Source organism: Talpa occidentalis, unplaced genomic scaffold (genome assembly GCF_014898055.3).
Source record: "Talpa occidentalis isolate TD23 unplaced genomic scaffold, MPIMG_talOcc4v2.1 talOcc4.2, whole genome shotgun sequence".
Taxonomy (NCBI): Eukaryota; Metazoa; Chordata; class Mammalia; order Eulipotyphla; family Talpidae; genus Talpa; species Talpa occidentalis.
Genome location: NW_023602073.1, coordinates 98,860,780 through 98,882,179, shown reverse-complemented (window position 1 = coordinate 98,882,179; position 21,400 = coordinate 98,860,780). Strand labels below are relative to the sequence as shown.

Below are 21,400 nucleotides of genomic sequence, written 5' to 3'. Positions count from 1 at the left end.
TCCAGTGAAATGATAGGGCGAGGGTGAGGGGGCAGGGAAAACAAAAGACTTCCTTTCTCCACTCCCTTTTCCTCTTTCTTTTGCCAGAGCTTACTGCAAACTCTTGGAAACATTGTTTGAAACATAATGCATTTGGTTACTTTTATTCTTTCAGGGTCTGTGTTGGGTGGTGCCTGGAGCAGACTGCCTTTAGAGTCACAGGAAAAGTAGAAATCCTGCAAGAAAAGAACAGCACAGCGAAGCTTGTGCGTAACAAAAAAGTAAAAGGCACTTTACTTAAAAGACACACAGCTCATGTCCCTGTCCCGGCTCCGCGTAGGGCAGCTGAGAGGCAGCTGGCATCGCCTCCCATTTCTAAAGGACTGCGAGGAGTACCGCTCTAGACAGGAGTGCAAGTGGGAGCATTATTCTCGGATTGATTCTGCTCCACGAAAGCTGCGGTTGCTGAAGTCGGTGCATCCACAGCAGCATGCACCTCGGCTGCCTCGTCTCGCTCCCCCTCTGAACATCCGGAGCCAGCCGGGAGCTCAGAACCTGGAGGGAATCCTGGACCCGCAACCTGACTCCCCTCGCCACCGATTGGCCCGCGCCCCGAACTCCGCCCCCGCGGTCGGGGCGGAGGTTTGGCCTGGACCCGCCCCCCAGCCCTGGGAATCGCCGCCTGGCAGGCCGGCTGCGCCTGCCACTCAGCCCGACTGGCGGAGGCTCTCGGCTCCGAGCCCCGCCCCCTCCCCCCTAATTGATATTATTGGAGTGTGGAGCAAGCGGCCGGTCAGCAGTCGGAGACTTGCAGGCAGCAAACACGGTGCGAACGAACAGGAGGAGGGGGGGGGGGAAATAATAAAAAAGCTAAACGTGGAGCAGCCGGCCGGAGATCAAGAGGGGGATCTATGCGAGGAGCGCAATAAAAAAACCCCACTTCGGAGCAAACAGCATTTAAAAAGCTGCGACTCAACTGCAACCTAAAATAAAACCTGCTCATGCACCATGGTTTTTCAAACTCGGCACCCTTCATGGATTATTTTATGCTACATCTGGCTGCTCCGCTTTGCACATACCGGGGAAGCGCAGGCTGCGAAGGAAGGTAAGGCGATGTTGGAAAGCAAAGTTTGTTCTGACTTATTTATTTAGCTGTCTACCTGCACCAGCCCGCTCGTCCGCGGGCTGCCGGCCGCGCCTCCGGCGCCCGGCGACCCTCCCCCGCCGGCTCCCCGCCCCCTCACTGCTCGGGCTGCTCCAGGCCGGCGGGCGGCGAGTGGGGCTGCTCGGAGCCGCCGGCAGCCTCGCGCCCCAGGGTCGTGCGCCCGACGGGAGCGACATTGCTGGCGCGGGCGGTCTGGAGGGCGTGAGCAGCAGCGGAGCGCGGTGGGGTGGGGTGGAAGGGACGGTCGGCACGCGCCTTCTCTGGGAACCCAAGCGGGTCAGAGCTCTTCTTCCAGCCTCTCTTCTCTCCTCCGATCGGTGTTTTCCTCCGGCGGGGTACGCGGGGCCAGAGTTGGTCGGAGGCTGGGGAGTGCAGCCCGTGATGTCCCGGCTAGCCCGCCGGCGAGCGCTGGAGTCTGGAGCCTTCCCAGTGGAGCCGTGACTTGTGTGAGCTCCGAACGCTCGGGTTACTAATGAAGTGCTCACTGCGTCGAAGGAGGCGGCGCGGGCCTGCGGTTGGTGCTCGGCCGCCAGCGCGGAACAATAAAGCCGCGGAGGTGAAGCGGGAGAGCTGCGCGCAGCCGGCGGGCCGCTGGGGCATCCATTCAGCGCGCGCGGCGCGCGGGGCTCGGCGGCTGCGGAGACAGCGGCAGCCCAGCGGGGCTCGGCGGGGCGGGAGAGGCAGGGGGCGGTCTGGGGCTGTGCAGTTGGCGAGGAGATGCCGCCTGGGCGACTCCGAGCCCTCCAACATCTGACCCACCGTCCGCCAGCTGAGTCCGAGTGGTCAAACCTTGCGAAAAACCCAGAGCCTGAAGGCTAGTTTAGGTTGACGAAAGCAGGTTTTATTTCAGCAGCCAGATGCACATGTGTATGATTATTTTTTTTTTTTTTCTTCTTTGAACCATTGACAGAAGGTAAAATACCTTTTGGTGCCTGTAGTCGGAGCTGGGGAAAAATAAATCTTGTCAATGGTAATGTCATGCTTCTGAGCAGTGTCACACTCAACCGCCACCTCCTTATCCTCTAGGATGTAAGTCTGAGGTTTTATTTCCGATATTTAAAAACGGAATATAATAATTGCTTGTTCCTAAAGTGTGGAGGATGGAAGACTCTTGTTATCAGATTTAGGTCATGGTGGTGATGGGGGGGGGGAGCGGTGGTTACATACCGCTGCTACTGGCTTTTTCTGTCTCTGAAAACTTAGTGACTTAGTGCTGCTTTTCTTTATTCTTTCAGTGCACCCTCTTCATTCACTCAAACCACTCCCCAACCCAACGCTAAGCCCTATTCTTTGATCCAGCATGACCTTCTGACCCCAGTTTCCACATCTGCAACCTGTATTGGCGCTGAACCCATTCAGAGAAAACAGTGACTGCGCTGTCGGTTATGCATTTGCAGATGAAACAACATCTGCTAGAAACACACACTTATACACAATTAAAAAAAAAAAACAAAACAAAAAACTCCACTTCTACTCGCATGACACGAGGATCAGGAACATTTAGTCCTGGAATCTTGTACTGATTCCTCCGAAATAGCGGAACCTGAGCAAAAGTTTGCACCTCCGCTGCGAAGCCCCGCGCGCGAGCTCACGCAGACCCGGGCAGGAGTTTGAGCTATAAATAACTGCATCACTAGGGGGAGAGGTTTCAGCAGCCAGAATGTCTCGGTCGTTTTTCTCTTCTGGGTGCAAGATACGTGGAGAGGATTCTGATTCCAGGAGACTGGATTTTTTAAATGCAGAAGTGAGATGTTTAAAAGGCGGGCGGGGGTGGCGCGTGCTCCTGGCTTCTTTCGGTGGCAACACTTCTGCGCCCGGTGGCGACCAAGAACTGCTATTCTGGGAGCCAGCAATCCTCCAGGCAGTGCCGGGGTACCCCGCGGCGTCCGCTGGGAACCGCCTCGAGCAGGTGTCCGACCTTCCCCGGTGGCTGGAGGAAGGTGTGAGATCGCCTCCCCTCACTTTCCCCATTCATGATCTCTTGGGGGAGGTCAGTTACCGCTACTGTGAGCACAAGTACAGGTCAGAGTCTGACGCTTGGAGGCGAAGTGCAGCTGCTGCTTCTCCTCTCCGCAAATGCCGCTGCCAGATCCCTCAGAGGAGACGCTTCCCGAAAGCCTCTCTCCTCTCCGCTCGTTCAGGAGCTGGGGCGCCACGGGTTCCCTGGAGTGTCCAGGTCTGGCGGAGGCGTAATGGATGCTCCGCGCGGCGGGCACGCCTGTCTGGCAGCCCCCGCCCCTCCCGCCCCGCCCCGGCCCCGGCTCCGGCCCCGGCCCCGGCCCCGGCCCCCACCGCTGCCCGCGCGGCCCCTGGCAGGCTGGTCTGCGCCTCGCCCTTACCCTCACCCGGCCCGCTCCATGGGGCGTGGAGTCCCCGAGCCCCGGCCGGTGTGTCCTGGGTCCTGCTAGGTCGCGGGGCGCTGCGCCTCCGCGGGCGTAAAGAGAGGATGGCGCTCGGTGCTCAGGGCGGGCAGGCGAAAGTGCTCACTTGCGGGTGTATCCTGAGAGCTGACAGCAGGCAGGGAGACACGCTGATCACTTTAGAGCTGCTTCTGATTAAACGCTCCGGGGCCTGTTTCTGTTTTGATTTTAAATGTTAGTTTGTTTCTCTCTTAACTTGTTTGCCATCACAGCCCCGCGGTGGTCCCTGGCTCCCACCCCAGGCTGTGCTGAGGGTTAAGGGAACTGCAATAAACAATAATCACAAGACTTATTTCACTCTCAAAAACGACCCTAGAAGGTCACTTGGGTTTAAAAACCACTTGTTTCTTGTCAGTATAGAAGAAAAATAAAATAATAATAATAAAACATCTCAAAAGGAGAGTACTTGGAACCCACGTAGTTTTCTGTGCTGCTTCTCTGTTGAGGACAACAAATAAACTTTAAACATTACTTCATGTAAATTCACGAGTCCAACGATATAGTGATGTTCCAAGTGCAGAATACAACTTGGTATTTTAAAAGTGTTTTCCTCCTTGTATGAAGGGGTATCAAGCGTTTGTGACCAAGGTTTGTGCTGTCATAGCCTCCCCGAGAGTCTAAGTGTAAAACAATCGTGAAAGTGTCTATATCTACTTTAAAGTACAGGGAATAACCTTGACTAGCGAGAATTTGAACACATCAACTATTCCTTTGTTTTCTTAGCACAGCAAATTTTCATTACCTTTCAAATACACCTTTTTTTCCTTTAGTGATTATTTGAAAGTCCATGTAAACATGTATTTTAAGCCCACGTTTGAATATTTTGCTGAGGTTGATGCTCAGCATATATACATGCTTGAAAATGTATTCACTATTGTTTCTAGACAACTGATATTTTGTTAAAGTACTATAGAGTCAGATAAATATTTTTAAAAGAGTAAGAACTCTTGTGATTCTGAAAGCATGAGCCAGTTTGAGTAAAGAATGAATGACTTAGGAAGGTAATTGCCCTAAAATGTAATGAAATGTATAAAAATGAAATCATGATATAAATATATGGCATTTGAATGCATTTTATTTGTCCTATTGGAACATTTGCATTCATGTAAGTATTACGCTTTTTAATACCAAAAAAGTAGAATGAACTATTTGTAAAAGTCGAGTCAGAGTTTAAATATACCATCTTGAGAATTAACTAATGCTTTCAGACATTTGGAAATTAAAGAAATAGAAATATTGAAAAAAGATGTTTTGCTAGCCCATCAATGTATCTCTTGTACATAATAGTTTGTTTTCCCTTGATAGTATTGCTTAATATAGTTTTTAATTGTATTCATGTTGGCTGAAGAGAAGGTACTGTATATAGAGAGTTCTTAAAAAAATAAACTCCAATTCTCAAAAGGCTCTAGAAAATACTTTTGGCAGAATATTACAAATTAATGACTGGCTGCAAAGTACATGGAATTACATTTTGTTTTTTCCATGTTATTATATTTGACAAAATTTGGAGGGCTTAAACGCTTTATAATACATAATTACTAAGAGTGTATCACGTATCCGTTTTTACACTCACTCTCATGCTACTTCGAATTTTTAAGATTTATTGTAATATTTTCCTTTAAAAAATACCAAATATAATATGGGTATTTTACCATTTTTCTTCTCTAACAAAGTGGAATATATAACGGACAGGTATTCTTTTCACCATTAATCTTTACAAGTAAATGTGTATATATTTTAAATCATAAAACGATAATTAGATTCATGTTAATAACTTTTGCTTTTGTGTTTAAATTTTTCATGTAACTTTGGGAAATAAAACTTTCTTTTTCAGTACTACTGCTGGATTCTAAAGCACAACAAACAGAGTTGGAATGGATTTCCTCTCCACCCAATGGGGTAAGTGCTTCTCCTCCTAAAAATGACCCTTTATTTTTAAAGTAAGAAACAATGCCTTTTTCCGCTCCCCCAGTGAGAAATACTTCATATTTAAACTTTTAATTTCAATTATCTTATTAAATACTTTGTTCTGTTAATAGGGGAAGTTGAGCTCTTTGAATAGCAAAGGTATACTTAGAATATGGGGAAATGAATAAAAAAAAAATCTCTATAGCCATAATTTTGGGAGCTCTTATTGTGAGTGGAATCATACCTCAAGTTTCAAGCTATAAATGCTAACTAATTGCAGGGAACATTCCTTTCACAAACTCACAAACTCTTTAGTTGCTTTATATTTCTTTTGGATAATCACCAGGTAGGTTGTATATATAGCTCTTCAAAACAGTAGGTAATCTGTTTTCCTCTTTCAAAAACAGTTTTAGCATCATTCAAAATGTGCTTTAAAAAGTTGATGCTAATATGCTCAGTATTTTAGCATAAAGATTGCTATAAAATATTTGAAATCTGCAGATTTATATTATGTGCTATCTGCTGTTATTAATCAAATGTGATAGCAGAGCATGCATATTAGAATAAAAATCTGCTACCATAAATATGAATGTAAAACATCCAATAAAAATCTATGATAAGATAAGTAAACCCTAGAAAAGTTCTGACCATTATGTTTGATGTATCAGGAAACATGTATTTACTTAAATTTACTTCTATCTGTATGTCCTCATGTCATATTTTAATTGTGTGAGAGAGAACAATCTTTATCCCTTGTTAAGAAAGCTGACTCTGAGAAAGGAGAAATTACCCCGTTGTTACTTAAGTTAATCCTAGAAATAAAAAATAGGGAGGCAAAGTATAAATGAGGATATAAAGGTATAACAAATTATGCAAAGAGAAGAATGAATGTCTGAAGGGTTGTTTTGAGTATAAGAACATCATAAAATCAATATCATGAACTAAATGGGAGCAATACAAATCTGTTTAAGATACTCAGATTTTCACTAACTTAACATTCGAGAGATTGCTTAAGATTGTGTTGTAGTTCTCTGCATAAAAAAATGACAAATATTTTACTGGTTAAAATTAAAGTGTATTGAATTTGAAGTATGCTAGCATGCTTTTTGAAAGTGGAGTAGTTTCCACAAGTAAAATAATATACATTTTAGGAAGACATTCACAATAAAAAATGAAACACCTTTCTTGCCAGTGACAGATGTAGCCCATTTTCTACCATCCATCAATTAAAACAGAGAGAGACAGAAGTTGGTTTTTATCTCTAAGGAGAAGTAAACTGATATATGATTGTAGTATTTCATCCATGTAGTCCATAAAATGATAAATTATCACTGTCTGTGTTATCTTGACTCAAATGGGCATTTTATCAATCCAAAGTATCTTGAGTTAACAGTTAACCTTACTTATCTATAGGAATCAACAGATAATAATAGAAAATGATGATTGACAATATTTTACACGAATGTGATTGAATGTCTAACCGGACCTAAAATATTATAAATATGTAAGTTTCTAGAATATATTTTTATAAACATACTGTGAAATTACAGTATCTCAATTAAGGCTTCTATCCCAGTGTCGTTTGTGAAAATGATTGCAGTCTTTTAGAAAGTGAGATAATAAAATAGGAGTTGTGTTAAATGCACTTACATAGTCGCACTATTTGTTTTCTATCCAATCTTGTGTTGAAATTTCCTCCTCAGGAATAAACTTTTAAATAAAAAATAAAATTAACTGAGTTTCATACATTGTAAAATTGAGTTTTCATACATAAAACAAAATACTATAATTGTTCTTGAAGTTAGGAAAAAGAATTCTTGAGATATATCCCTCTGTATTAATTAGCCTTGATTTCTCAAACTGGGGAATTGTTAAAATGAGCACATTTATCTTTGGAGTTTTTGACTTTTTGGTAGATAACATTATTAGGTTTACTTTTAAAAATAATTTTAGTCTAATTAAGAGACTAACCTTACCTGTCAAAGGGGATTAATTTGATTATATTTGACTAAAGGCCATTCAAACAGATTATATAAGCAGTTAACTGAAACAAAGGGAAACTGTGCTCACCTTTAACTAGTCTTTGCTTTGTGACAGTTGGCTGCGTATAGTAAAGTTGCAGCATATATATAATATCATAAGGAGTTCCTGAATTATAGTCTATTATATAATTTGTCAGTTTTCTAAGAACCAGTTTTAAGAGTAGGTATTAATATTTTGTATACCATTACGTAAATTGATTCTATAATCAAGTCTTGCAAATAAAACTTGTTATCACATGCTTATTAGTTTATTTTTTATCTGTCTGTCTTAAAACAATAGCTTAAATATTGCATGTGGTGTGACTTTGGACTTGAGTACTAATATACCTTTTTATATTTGGCATTTCTTATAGGGGAAGTGAATATAAGCAGATGACAAGTTATAAATACAAAGAGAAAAATTTTGTAATAATGGTCAGAAAGGTGATAAGGGCCTCCCTGGTGGCGCAAGGGGTTAAGTCTCAGCACTATGCAGCTATCACCAGCTCTAGCAGCATGAGTTCTATCCCTGGCCAGGGAGCTAACCCACATGGCACAGCAGACCTCTCCTGTCATGCCTGATGCTCCCCTCAGCAGAGTATGTCAGTCAGTTTGCCTGTTCTGTTCCCCACTCTGTCTCTGGTGAATCCTTTCACACACACCACACCCCCAGCATATATCCAAGCTCTTGTATGCATAAATAAATAAATACAATAAATCTTTAAAAAAAAAGGATATAAGCAACTGTTATTTTAGCTGTTTATGGCTATTATAGGTGAAATAATTCATTTACTAATGCGCAATCTAGGTTATATATGGTTTGACCTTTAAACTTGTAAATTTTATTAAACTTCTTTTTAGTGAAAATACCAATTATGAATTTATTATAGTATATATTTTATCAGCATATGGGTGGACATTTCTAAACATCTGATATTTTTCCTGCCAGAAAACTTATTATTGAAAAAGGATCCAGCATGCTGACTTGCCACCTACATATTTATGGGACTTTATGTACAATATTACACATAACTTTGCAGTGTACAAATACCCATGTACAATGATATCCCATTATATCTTATTTTGAACAGATGCAAAAGAGTCCATATTAAAAATATCAACATGTTGCGGGATGCTTTTCATATTTCAGAGTACCAGCGGCATTTTCTTTGGCGTTTTAAGATTTTGTCTCAGTTTATTATCAATACTTAAAATGTCAGGTTATTAAAAATTCTACCATATATCCATATGTATACTTATTAAATGGTAATTTAAGTAATTGTACATTCTGGTCTATACAAAGTGTGATTTCAGTGGCGGCTATAGACATAAGCAAACATGTAAAAAGAAACACTAATACACAGCAAACAGATACTAAACAAAATGAAATATTTATTGTATGTACAGACAAGGCAAGCAACCTAAATGATGTTCAGCCACCCACCAGCTTGAAGTTGAACTGAAAATCCTCTGTTCTCAGGTTACCGTGTTTGCCAGTGTTGAAATTCACGTAATTCAAAGATTGCCATTTATGCTATACTAAAGATTGTTGATGCACATTCAGAAACAAAGTGTTTATTTTTGCTGAATGACTGATGACCTTTTTTAAATTTTACAGTGGGAAGAAATTAGTGGTTTGGATGAGAACTATACCCCCATACGAACATACCAGGTGTGCCAGGTCATGGAGCCCAACCAAAACAACTGGCTGCGGACTAACTGGATTTCAAAAGGCAATGCACAAAGGATTTTTGTAGAATTGAAATTCACCCTGAGGGATTGTAACAGTCTTCCTGGAGTATTGGGAACTTGCAAGGAAACCTTTAATTTGTACTATTATGAAACAGACTATGACACTGGCAGGAATATAAGAGAAAACCTCTATGTAAAAATAGACACCATTGCTGCAGATGAAAGTTTTACTCAAGGTGACCTTGGTGAAAGAAAGATGAAGCTTAACACTGAGGTGAGAGAGATTGGACCTTTGTCCAAAAAGGGATTCTATCTTGCCTTTCAGGATGTAGGGGCTTGCATAGCATTGGTTTCTGTCAAAGTGTACTACAAGAAGTGCTGGTCCATTATTGAGAACTTAGCTATCTTTCCAGATACAGTGACTGGTTCAGAATTTTCCTCTTTAGTCGAGGTTCGAGGGACATGTGTCAGCAGTGCAGAGGAAGAGGCGGAAAACTCCCCCAGGATGCACTGCAGTGCAGAAGGAGAATGGTTAGTGCCCATTGGAAAATGTATCTGCAAAGCAGGCTACCAGCAAAAAGGCGACACTTGTGAACGTAAGTAATATGTTCTGTTAATATTCCACTTTGTGTTTTATTTTTTTTATTTTGCTGTCAGAAACTTTAAGAAATAGTAATTATTTGAACAAGTGAGTTTATACCTCCAGCCCCATTCAGTAGGTCTTAAAGTCACTGTTGAATTTGTCAGTGATTACCCATAGTGATATCTGCACTAAACGTGGACAGTAAATATCTCTAATAATGATACTTGTTGCCAAAATTTAATTTGCCCTGTGCTCCACATAGAAGTCAATGGTTGCATGTTAGGCTATGAGATGTAAGAGAGGGGAAGGGGCAGAGTGAGGTGATGTTAATCAGGATTTAATGATAGGTGATTCCTCCTGCTTTTAAACCGGTATTATCTTGGCCTGTCAGTATTAGAAGAGAGGAGGTTATGGGGGCTGCTAACAAGAGATTTCCTGTGATAGTCAGAACATATAAAATACATTTGACAGACTTTTAGATTTTTTTTTAATAAATACTAAAACTTTGGTACAAAAAATCATCAAATGTCACTTAATAAATCTCTGAGGTTATTTCTGCAAAGGTTGTATTTTGTTCTAAATAATTAAATTATCGTTTTTCTGCTGCCTCATAATATAAAGGACCACATTTTTCTGTTTAAAGCTGTGTCACATGAACCGTCAAGGTTAATAGATATTTTTCTGTTTGTAGATATTCTGAGCAATATCTTATAATAAAGTATATATTACTTATGTCTCTTTTAACTTAACATATAGAGCATACTGCATTCCAAAAAAGCTTTTGTATATTCTTTGTGCTCCTATTTCAGATGCATAATTTTATATTTGTAAATCCTAGTTAAGCTAGAGGAGGTTGTAGTTAATAATAATTATTATAACCAGTGCTTTTGATAACTTAAATACAGACACTCTTCCAAATGCTTACATATACCAGCTTATTTAATGAGGTGGAAATATCATTGTCATCTCTTTTTCAGAATAGAAAATTGGGACTCTCAAGGGTAAATTGCTTGCTTGCACTTAATTTAGTAATATTTGTATTAGCTTAGATTTAATCTCAAGGCATTCTGATGCCAGAGCCTGGGCTTTTAGTGACAGTATTGCCCTTGTTTCTATCACAAAGCGAGGAGAAACCTAGCAAATATTATCATTTCATCGTTGAGCTTAAATGTCTCGTTTATGGTGGTAGAGTGCACAAATCACATTACTTTCCTATAAAATTCTCATTCTAATAGAATATTTAAAGAAGAAATAATAACTAAATAGAGTTGTGTTATCCTATACAGTGGCCAGTAACCACATGTGGTACTTCTGGTTCTGAGAAGGGGCTGTTATAAATTGAGATGTGCCGGAAGTATAAATTATGCCCTGGATTTTGAAGATTTAGTACAAAAAAAAGAGACTATAACATACATCATTATAAATTTTTTAAACTATGCTTACATATTAAAATAATCAAGCTAGATATATTGGGTTACATAAAATATAATAAAATTAATTTTGATTTATTTTTACTCTTTTTAAATGAGGCTTGTGGAAGTTTAAAAATTATATTTGTAGCTCACCTTCTATTTCTATTGGACACACTCTTAGATGGAGTAACTACATTTTGGAGCAAATATATTTTTCTGTTGTGATTGAAGAGTTAAGCACTTCATGCGTGTGATCACTGGTATGTAAAGTACCCTGTAACCTAGCTCTCAGTTATCATCCATGCCATGCTTACACTGTGAGTGAACTTGGAGCAGAACAATTGGAGATGTTATAGGTTTTGGTCCCAAAGGCCAGTTTAGCAACTTCCTTTGATATTCCTGGAGGAGCCAAACCTCATATGCCTTCTTCCCATATCCCTCATCAGCAGTATTTCTTATTGAGTGAAAAATCCTGCAGGTTCCATATATGTGGACATCAAAAACTGATGAAGAATTATCACTACTAGTAGGCAAAATGCTATTCCACCAGGTAAGTATAGAAATATTCTCTGTTAGATATTTGATTTACCAAAAAGGAATGTTTTTACTGATTGGAAGTTAACAACAGTTAATCGAAATGGATCGTCGTGGACTCTAACAATAATTATTTCTTTAAAAAGATTAAGAACAAACTATGCTCCTTTAGCTGTAAAAATAACCAATTTCAGGAATGCCCATTTTGATTGATAAGAAAGTTGAAAGTAAAATTAAAATTTGCACAATTAAAAATGGGAAACATAAGAAATAAAGCAGGAACTCACATAAAAGTGCACAATTGAAATTTGTTTGAGCAAAAACTAGGAATAGAATTCATTATCCCACTCTTAAAATGTAAAGATTGAAAAGAAGTTATAGTATCTTTTTTATTTCTTTTTATGTCATATAACACAAATGATTTCTAAATTTGCCTATTAAGAAAAAATGTAGGAATACTAGGAGTCTTACATTTCTAAGTATCAAATTTAATAAAAAAGCAATCTTTAATTATAATAAAGAGATCTATTTACTGTGACGAAGTCTCCAATTGCTTCTAGTGAGCAAAATAATCTCATTTAATGGGATACTACTAAAATTACTCACATTCATTTATTTTGTTTTCAAGAAGTGGAACTACATTTGAGTACCCAAATTCACACCTGCAATTTACACTGAGGTACTTAAAAATAAAGTAAAATTACTTCACTATCATCTACATTAATTCTGGGTTAAAATAGGTGGAAGTAAGTATTGAGTTCATTAGGGGGAAACTCATGACTGAGTCAAGATGCCTCCTTAAGAGTTTGGCTGAAACAGTGTGTGTGCATTGTTGTAAGTCAAGTAAACTGTTTATCACCTAAATTTCATAATTTTTAGCCTTGGTGATATTGACAAAGGAATGAAATGCCTTATGCTTAACTGTGGCACTATGTTCCTTTGCGAAAACACTTCCCTCCTTGGCTTAATTCCAGCACATTGCATTGAGAGTTCTTGCCTCTGGAATCAATCCAGGCCTGCCTTTATAGTATTTCTCCTGTTTCCTTTCAATGATCCTGTTAAGAGTTTGAAAACAAATTCCAGTCCCATATTGAGGAAAACTAAAGTGTTTGGGAGAGGATGCTAGTGAGTTCCTAGCCAAAAGAGAGTGCTTAGCCGCTCAAAGACGAGTTTATCTGTTTGGCCCATTGCGATCTGTTTCATTATAATTTTAAATCTGAACAACTATGAAAATTGATTAGTTTTGATCCGTTGATATAGGAACATATTTTTTCCATTGTAATTTTGCAGAAAAAAACCTTTGAAAACCCAATGTTTCTCAAGTCTACTAATATATGTTGAACTTTTGTCTAATTCTTTAAAATGATGCTTTTATAAAGATAGTTGTTAACAATCATTTAAAACATATAATTCCAGTAAGGGGCATGAATTTATTGTTAAAAAGTTATTTTTAAAATATTTTGCCTTTTAAGTTTTATCACCTCTTTGCAAACTAGCCTATATATTTTCTTAGATAAAAATATCATTTGAATAACTAACAGCAGATTATATTTTACATATATAAATATTTTCAGAAGACTAGTAAGATTATATGCTGAAAAATATTTTGAAAATTTTGGAACTTTCCGATTTTAAAAAATAGAATATTATTTGTTAATGTGTAGAACTCAGCATTGTAATTTGAATTTGTATAGGTAATTTGCTGTTTGCACTTAAAAATCATGTTGATTTTCATTTTATCATTTAATCTTTGCTATATCTCTAAGAGGTGGAAAGTATTACTTTTTCTCTTCCATCAGAAGAAACTGAAGCTCAAAGATAGTAATAATTAACAAAACTGGACAAGAATACAGGATCTTGTATATCAACTCAAGTCTTTTTACTCTATTACACCATATTGCTTCATAAAATTTGTCCTGGACTTTTAACCGAAAGACTTTAGTTACTTAAGAATTATTAAAACTTACTCTAAGGAGGGTCACCATATGCCTAGTTTGCCTGGGTAATTGTTTTATTTATTAGTACCACCTCTTTTTGCTTTCAAAAATGTCCTGATTTGGATGATAAAATATATGCAGACCCTAAATGTAAAAATTCCAAGGATATAGTGCAGTTTGCATGCACATATTTCAAAATATAGAGGTGTAATTTCTTCCATTGGTATATTGCTTAATTTAAATACTTTCAATTAAAACAAAGATTTAGAAATGCACTTTTTAATGATTTTGTGTAAAAGAGAATTCAAATAATCATAGATTTCTAATTTTTATTATAAGGAATTATCCAAATGCTCCTTGAGTTTTCAGTTAATAAGATAACAAGTCATTCATTATTTTAATATATAATTTATGGGCATATATAACATTCAATACATTTAAACATCCATTGAACTTTATCACATTCGTAATATTAAAATTGTTTTTGTTCACTGAATTTTTGAAAACCATGTCATTTTTCTCCTGCAGAAAACTAGCATGTAAATGACACCATCAGTTTTCATAAGTAAATGATTCTTTATAATACAAAATACTTATGATCAAATACATATAGAAAAGGAGGATATAAACTGTACTTTTAATAGCTCAGAGGTTAGAGTCAGAGTTTTTAAATTCTGGCTCCACAGAATACCAGGTGCATAAACTAGGACAATCTCTCTAAGCTTTAATTTCCTTAAGTATAAATTGGGACTAATAAAAATAGTACCTCCCTCACAGGGTTCTAGTCAGAAATGAATGAAATAATGCATATAAAAATCCTAAGAATAGTATCTGGGACATAGCAAATAATCAATGAATGCTTTCTTTCATCTTATTATTAATAATGCAGAAAGGAGTTTGCTAAGTAAAGAAATCTTACAGCAACGAGTGAATAAATATATCTCAGAGGCCACAAATAGTTAAATGACTTTTGAGTCAGTAATCTCAACCTACTAGTTTACCTAAGAAGATGATTCAAAAAAAGAAAGCCACTTTTCATACTATCTTTTCCTCCCCTTATCAACGTATGTAACTTTAAATATTGGAAATCAACTAACCAAGTAAAGGTACATCAATAATTGAATTTGGTCCTTAAAATATCAATGATGTGTTCTAGGAGTTATGAATTGATATATTAATAATTTTGAGTGAAAAAAAAGGAAACAATTTTGTATACACTGATACTTAGAATACGAAAAGATAAAAGAATATATGAGAGTATGAATATCACAGTGAGCATTTCAGAGTGGTGGGATTATAGGTATTCTTTATCCTGTTTTAATGTGTTCAGCATTAGTGTTTTTTAAATAATGTAATTATGTTATATGTAACATGATAGCTCAAACAAAGACAACTTGTATTGCGTCTCCAAAGTAAAGAGTTTTCAAATTAAGTTAGCATATGTAAAAATTACTGGACTCAGGTGATATAGCAGGTATAAGTAAAATGATTTAAAAAGTAGGCGATTCTGGGCCTCCCCTGGTGGTACAGGCGGTTGAGCGCAGTGCTGTGAAGCTGTCCACAACCTCTGCAGCGCTGGTTCTATCCCAGTGGGCGGGCCGGGGAGGGTCCCACATGGCGTGGCAGACCCCTCCTGTCACGCCCGCTGCTCCTCTAAAAAAAATAAAAAAATAAAAAAAAGGTGATTCAGGCAATACAAAGAAAACTCTTGTAGCTTTTTTTGGTAATTACTGATGGTAAGAGCTGTTTTAAGTGCTTTGTATGCATTAATTCACTTCTTATTCAGTCATTTTAGGGAAATTTGACTACTCAATTCATATACTAGATAGGCACTATTAAGCTTTTTACTAAAGTATTACGCTACTTGTATATTAAGTTATATTTATAAGTATATATTTGCCCATTTATATGTAGGAAAATCAAAGTACAGTGAGATGTTTGTTGAGTATGGAAAATGACATAAAGAATGATAGACCGCTGTTTAATTAAGGTGGTCTGGCTCCAGAATCCTTCTCCCTAACCAATATAGTACACCACATCTTTATAGATGGGCATTTTATCTTTTGCAAGCTCTTTTTTTAAACTTTCTTTTTTTGTATCATCCTTTTTTTTTGGTGAAAGATGATACAAATAAAAACTTTTCATTATGATTACTTCAAAATACAAATATACTAAACATGCTGTTTATAATTCTCTGTCCTATCTAGTTCTTTCTTTGAAATCTAGTGAAGATGTACTTTGTAAAACACAACCTTGTATCATTTTTTTATTCAGAAAACTTTAGGTTCCTTATTACCAATAAAATTGCCTAATTTCTTAGGCTGGCATTTAAATCCCTGAAACTTGGCTCGAATATTCTTTTCTAACTTTTGGGCACATATTTATCATACTTGAAATCTCTGCCCCCACTGCAGTATGATGTCTTATTGCTTAACATTTTGCCACATCTGCCGAGAACCAAATTTGTCATCTTGACCTCTCACACTTATCTATTGTACCTTAAACTTACAAATTTATGACTTCTTCACTGACCCTTTTCTTCCAAATTCTAATAGTGTTTATGGCAGCACCATTTTCTTGCCTTTTTACCGTGCCTTGCTCTTTTCTACCTACACTTACTTCCTCAGACTGTTGAAATTCGGTCTTTCCTTGCAATTTCAATTTAAATATCAGCTATACCATGATAGGTGATCTCTTCTTGTGACTTCTTATAAATGCTTAGCGTTTTTCCTGCGGGAAAATGTTTTCTGATTTTAATCATTATCTCTATTTCCTTTTACAAATTTCTTACATGTAATAACAAACCTTACTTTTAGCTTTTTACCTACCTATGGTAGCACAGTCCTGACATCACCTAGATCTTCCAACAAATGTGATTAAAAACCTAATCATACACTACTGACTGCCGCGGCAGATATTTTTCTTTCTTTGAGTTCATATTACTATTTAATTTGTTGTTGGATATGTGACTAGTCTTAATTTCTATGGTTAGTTTTAAACTCTGTAAGTTTGAGAACACTGTATTGTATTTAATTTTCCTCACAGTGTATAGCAAGTTGATGCAATAATAAATTAGGGACCATGGACAGGATTCTACTGCTAATAATAAGAATTTATTTTAATGAAATTAATATAATTATTTATATTTATTTATGATTGTACTCTAATTCTCTCACCACTTTTGTATATCTCTTTGGCATCTCTGTTTAGCTCCTCTAATAAAATGAAAGCAATTCCACCTCATTTCCAATATCTTTGTCTTAAGAAGAGAGTTCCAAGAGCCTCTGTTAATATTTTCTGAAGTAAGGAGGTCTTGAAGTATATTTATGTTTATCTTATATGGGAAAGTGACTTTTTTATAAGATTTTATTATTTTGCTTCCAAATTATATATTGCACACATTAGCTTGAATTGTATAAACAAACAGAAAAGACAAAGATAAAAAATCAGTCCCAAAGCTAATATTACACTTTATTCTATAAATTGGAAATTACATAAATTCAGTATTACATCGAAATTTATTTCTGCTTTTTGAGTTACAATTACATTACATTGTAGGTTTTTATACACTTCTTTAAGTGATTCACTCTCAGAGACTATTAATACATATTTAAGACAGTTCTGAGAGAGTAATGTGCATCGATCTGGAACGAGTGACATCTCTGAGCACAAGAGCCACGTTTCCTTTTCCTGGGAGTAGCTGCTGTTGTCGGTTTCTTCTGTCCTATACAGAGAAATTTGTTTATAATTCGTTAAAAACATAGAGAAAGATCATTGTGACACTTAAATTGAAATCATATCACTGTTTCTACTAAATCATTATAGAGTTCATTAAAAATGATGTAAGCTTTTACTCACTTTCAGTCATCTTTTGTATCTATGGACACAATGTGCATTGAACAAGGTAAATATTCAATAAATAAAGAATGTCAGGAATAAGGAGGAAATGATGACAGTGAGCAAAAAAGAAAAGAAAAGAAGGAAAGAAATGTGAAATTAACATGTCTGGTTAACTTTTCATGATTTATAAGCTCAGTATATAAATTCAGAACATTTCTAGTTTTTCTAACATTGGTAAATATCTGCTCATTCTTTTACATTTCTTAGTATCAATTTTTGGCAGACGTCATATCAAAATCAGTAATACCTTAAAATGTTACATTTAATTTGACTATCCAATTCTAGTCATTCCTCTAAGATCATTATCACTAATCTATGAAAGATTTTTCTTTTAAGATTTATTTTTTTTCATTTATTTATGCAAGAACTGGGATGTAGGCCCGAGGTGCAGGGGGTAAGAGGGTTCACCAGAGACAGAGTGGGGAGCAGAACAGGCAGATCTACTGAAATATGCTGCTGAGGGGAGCAGCGAGTGAGACAGGAGAGGTCTGCTGTGCCATGTGGGTTAGCTCTCTGGCTGGGGATGGAACTTAGGCAGTAGAGGTGATAGTGCTAAGACTTACCTGTAGGCCACCAGAGAGGCTCTGAAAGATTTTATTTGTGATGCTATTATGTAGTTATTTTGTGCAAATAATATTTAAATTCATGGACAAACTTGACCCAGCTATATATTTGATATTTTTCTTTATGTGCATAACAATCTGACACACAAGTCAGAGAAGAATTTCAGAAAGTCCCTTTACTCTAATTTTCCTCACATTTAAGTGAGTTTAAGTTATCTCATCCTCTGCAAAATATTTCATAAATTTAGTTTTATGTAGACATGACTTCATTGGGACAATGAAGTAGAAGGAAACATGCACATGTAAAAATCTGGTAACAAAAACTCAACCTTGAATTTAGTCTAAATATTGAGTTATGTACTTTTTTGTTTTCTGTGATATCAGTTTTGTTAAAAGTTACTAAATTTGTGTGTTTATGAATATCAAGTATTCATCCCAAGTAACAGTATTTAATAGGAACCCAGAATAGTATTTATCAGTTGAAATAAATGTTCATTCTCTAAAATTCTGTGGAAGAACGAGAAGCGTATATGATTTAGATTACGTTGTTTAGTGTGGGATTGATGAATGACAGAATTTTGAAAGATTATTTATGCATACGAGAACTGGGGTGTAAGCCAGAGATGTGGGAGGTGAGAGGATTCACCAGAGAGAGTGGGAGAGTAGGGAACAGAACAGTCAGATTTGCTGAAATACACTGCTGAGGGGAGCAGCGGTCGAGGCAGGAGAGGTCTGCTGTGCCATGTGGGTTGCTCTAGGCTGGCAGGGATAGAACTCGTGAACACATGCTGCAGTGGCTGGTGATAGCTTGATAGTGGTGTCTTTAACCCCTACGTCACCAGGGAAGCCCCCAGTTCAAAACTTTTTTTTTAATGATTACATTTTATGTACTATGGATTTTGAATATTTTCATTTGGTTCATTCATATAAGTTGTGAACTGTTGATTATTTTATATCCATTGTTTTAGAAGATCAGAGGCTTTGAAAGAACACATATAATGTTTTTATATTTTGTTTCATGTGTCACCCAATTAACACCTAGTTTAATCCCTCATCTATGGTGGTGGTGAGCTCAGATGTGCACTGGAGCCATTACCTCTGAATTTTATAGAAAACCTAAATCTGAAGAAGGGAGCATTGAGTTTCTTTTATTAGTAAAGGATAATGTCAATCAGATATAGTTATTAATGATGTACCTTGCATTTATCATTTATTAAAATTGCTCAACAATCTTTTCATATGACCCACTTTACTTTTTAAGAAGATAATTCTTTCTAAAAGAGTGGCATTAAGAGTGGATAAGTGTGAGGAGAGAGACTATATCTAATAAAAGTGACTACCTAATAAAAGTTTATTCCAAGAAAAATAAATTGAGCACTAGCAAGTTAACTATACATACTTTATATTTTCCAGTGGTTATGTGTTCTAGGTTTATTTTAATATTAGTTTGTTATTGCTAGCTAAACTAATTCCCATTTGGATAATGACACTCATTGGTATTAATTTAGGTAATGACATTAATTAATAACATTAATTTAAACTAGTAGTTGGGCTAACTAAATAAACTTAATTGATTTTAAAAGTTTTTTTTTAATATCATCTACTTTTAACAGGTAAAGTAACTCACACTATATAGTGTTCCTACTTTAACTGACATTTTTCTATAAGTTACTTTTGTACTTGAATTGTGATGTGAGCAGGCGTATATATCTTACCCACTCAATTGTATAAATTCATTACAGTACAGTTGTTATATTGACATTCTTGTACTCCTTGAGGGTATGATCTCTTCCGAGACAATTAGAATATAAATTTTTGAAGTGTGAATATACCTTATACATAATCAGATAAATTAGAAGAGTTTTTTTAATAAGTGGAACAACTAAAGACCTCATTTACAGTTCTAGCAGTTCATTTATGACAGATCCCAAAGTGAAATCAGAACTTACTTTTTCCAGTTTTTTTTCACTTTAACATTGCAGACTTAACAAAACATGCATGCACACAATTATGCACATAATAATCATATACATATGCATCTGAATGCATATGCACACACATGCACACATACAAAAATCCTACCCCACCCACACAAAAAAGAAAAAAACATATTTCAACATAATGGGACATGATGAAAGAAAAAAAAAAAACTAAGCTTACTTTTCTCCTTGACCCATTTTCAGATATCTTATTTTTGCATACTAATCTCTTAGTTTATAAGTGCTGAATAGTTAAGTTTTTTTTAATCATAGTAGAAATCTCAATTTGACGATTACAAAGAGGCTGAACCTGTGGATAGGATATTCTCAAATTAATAAATACTTTTAAAAGAAAAAACAATGAAAAAATTAAGCTGCTTAAGTAACATCTTTAATTTTGCTTCACAAAGCAAAAACATTTAAAAACATTATTTATAAACTTATTTATTTTCAAGTGGGTATTTAGGTTATTACTATAAGAAAGTACATTTCTCTCTTTTTCTTTTCCTTTTTCTACTTAATGTTAATTCCTACAGTATTTTACCTGGTCCCGTTTTAACAATGAACACATTTTGGATATCTTGGCCATTGTATCTAAATATGAAGACATTTGTGTACCTCTAACATTATCGGAAATTAAGTTTGGAAGGAGCAGAAACTTTGCTATTCAACTTTGTGGTTTCTGATTAGATCTCTGAGAAACCTACAGACTGTAGCCTCTGAGTCTTTGTAAAGCAGAGGACAGTCAGGTTTCTGCAAAATCTATTTCTCAAAACTGACCTTTTAAATTAACACATGCTTAGCTTAGCCATTCAGGTTGAGAGCTGGAACTATAAGCACATGCAAATCCAGGCTTATTATTTTGAGACAGTGTATTAGTTTGCAAAGGAAACCTGGCAAGAACTTTTCCAGTTTGATATTTTGACCATGCTTCTTGCTGCGCCTAATGCTTATTATGCACAAACATTATGTAGGAGAACACTGTGTTTTTCAAGGCTGAACATAATGGTTTGATCACTTTACCGCTTTGTAAATTTTTCCAGTAAGACAACATGCTACTCACTTCAATTTCAAATAGCTCTTTCAAGATTTTTCAGGATCATTCACTATGCTATCACTTTACATGTAGTCATCGTTCTTTTTTATTTTTAAATATTTATTTATGCATACAAGAATTGGGACACAGGCCAGAGATATGGGGGGGATGGTGGGTGAGAGCATTCACTAGAGACAGAGTGGGGAACAGAACAGGCAATTGACTGCAATACATGACTGAGAGGAGCAGCAGGCGAGACAGGAGAGGTCTG

At 36.8% G+C, this 21,400-nt stretch overlaps 1 protein-coding gene across 5 annotated transcripts in view; it reads left to right on the top strand.

Annotated features, from left to right (window-relative positions):
* Positions 1–750: 750 nt before the first annotated feature.
* The window catches only part of EPHA7 (EPH receptor A7), a 163,689-nt gene continuing 143,039 nt past the window's right edge, over positions 751–21,400 (top strand). For 2 of the 5 annotated variants that reach the window (XM_037520121.2, XM_037520118.2), the window contains exons 1-3: positions 752–1,084; positions 5,399–5,463; positions 9,112–9,781. In XM_037520121.2, the coding sequence (XP_037376018.1) occupies positions 988–1,084; positions 5,399–5,463; positions 9,112–9,781 (832 nt within the window). In that variant the 5' untranslated portion in view covers positions 752–987. Of the gene's footprint in view, positions 1,085–5,398; positions 5,464–9,111; positions 9,782–21,400 lie in introns of all 5 variants that reach the window. The other 3 variants (XM_037520119.2, XM_037520117.2, XM_054699036.1) reach the window with 2 other exon arrangements.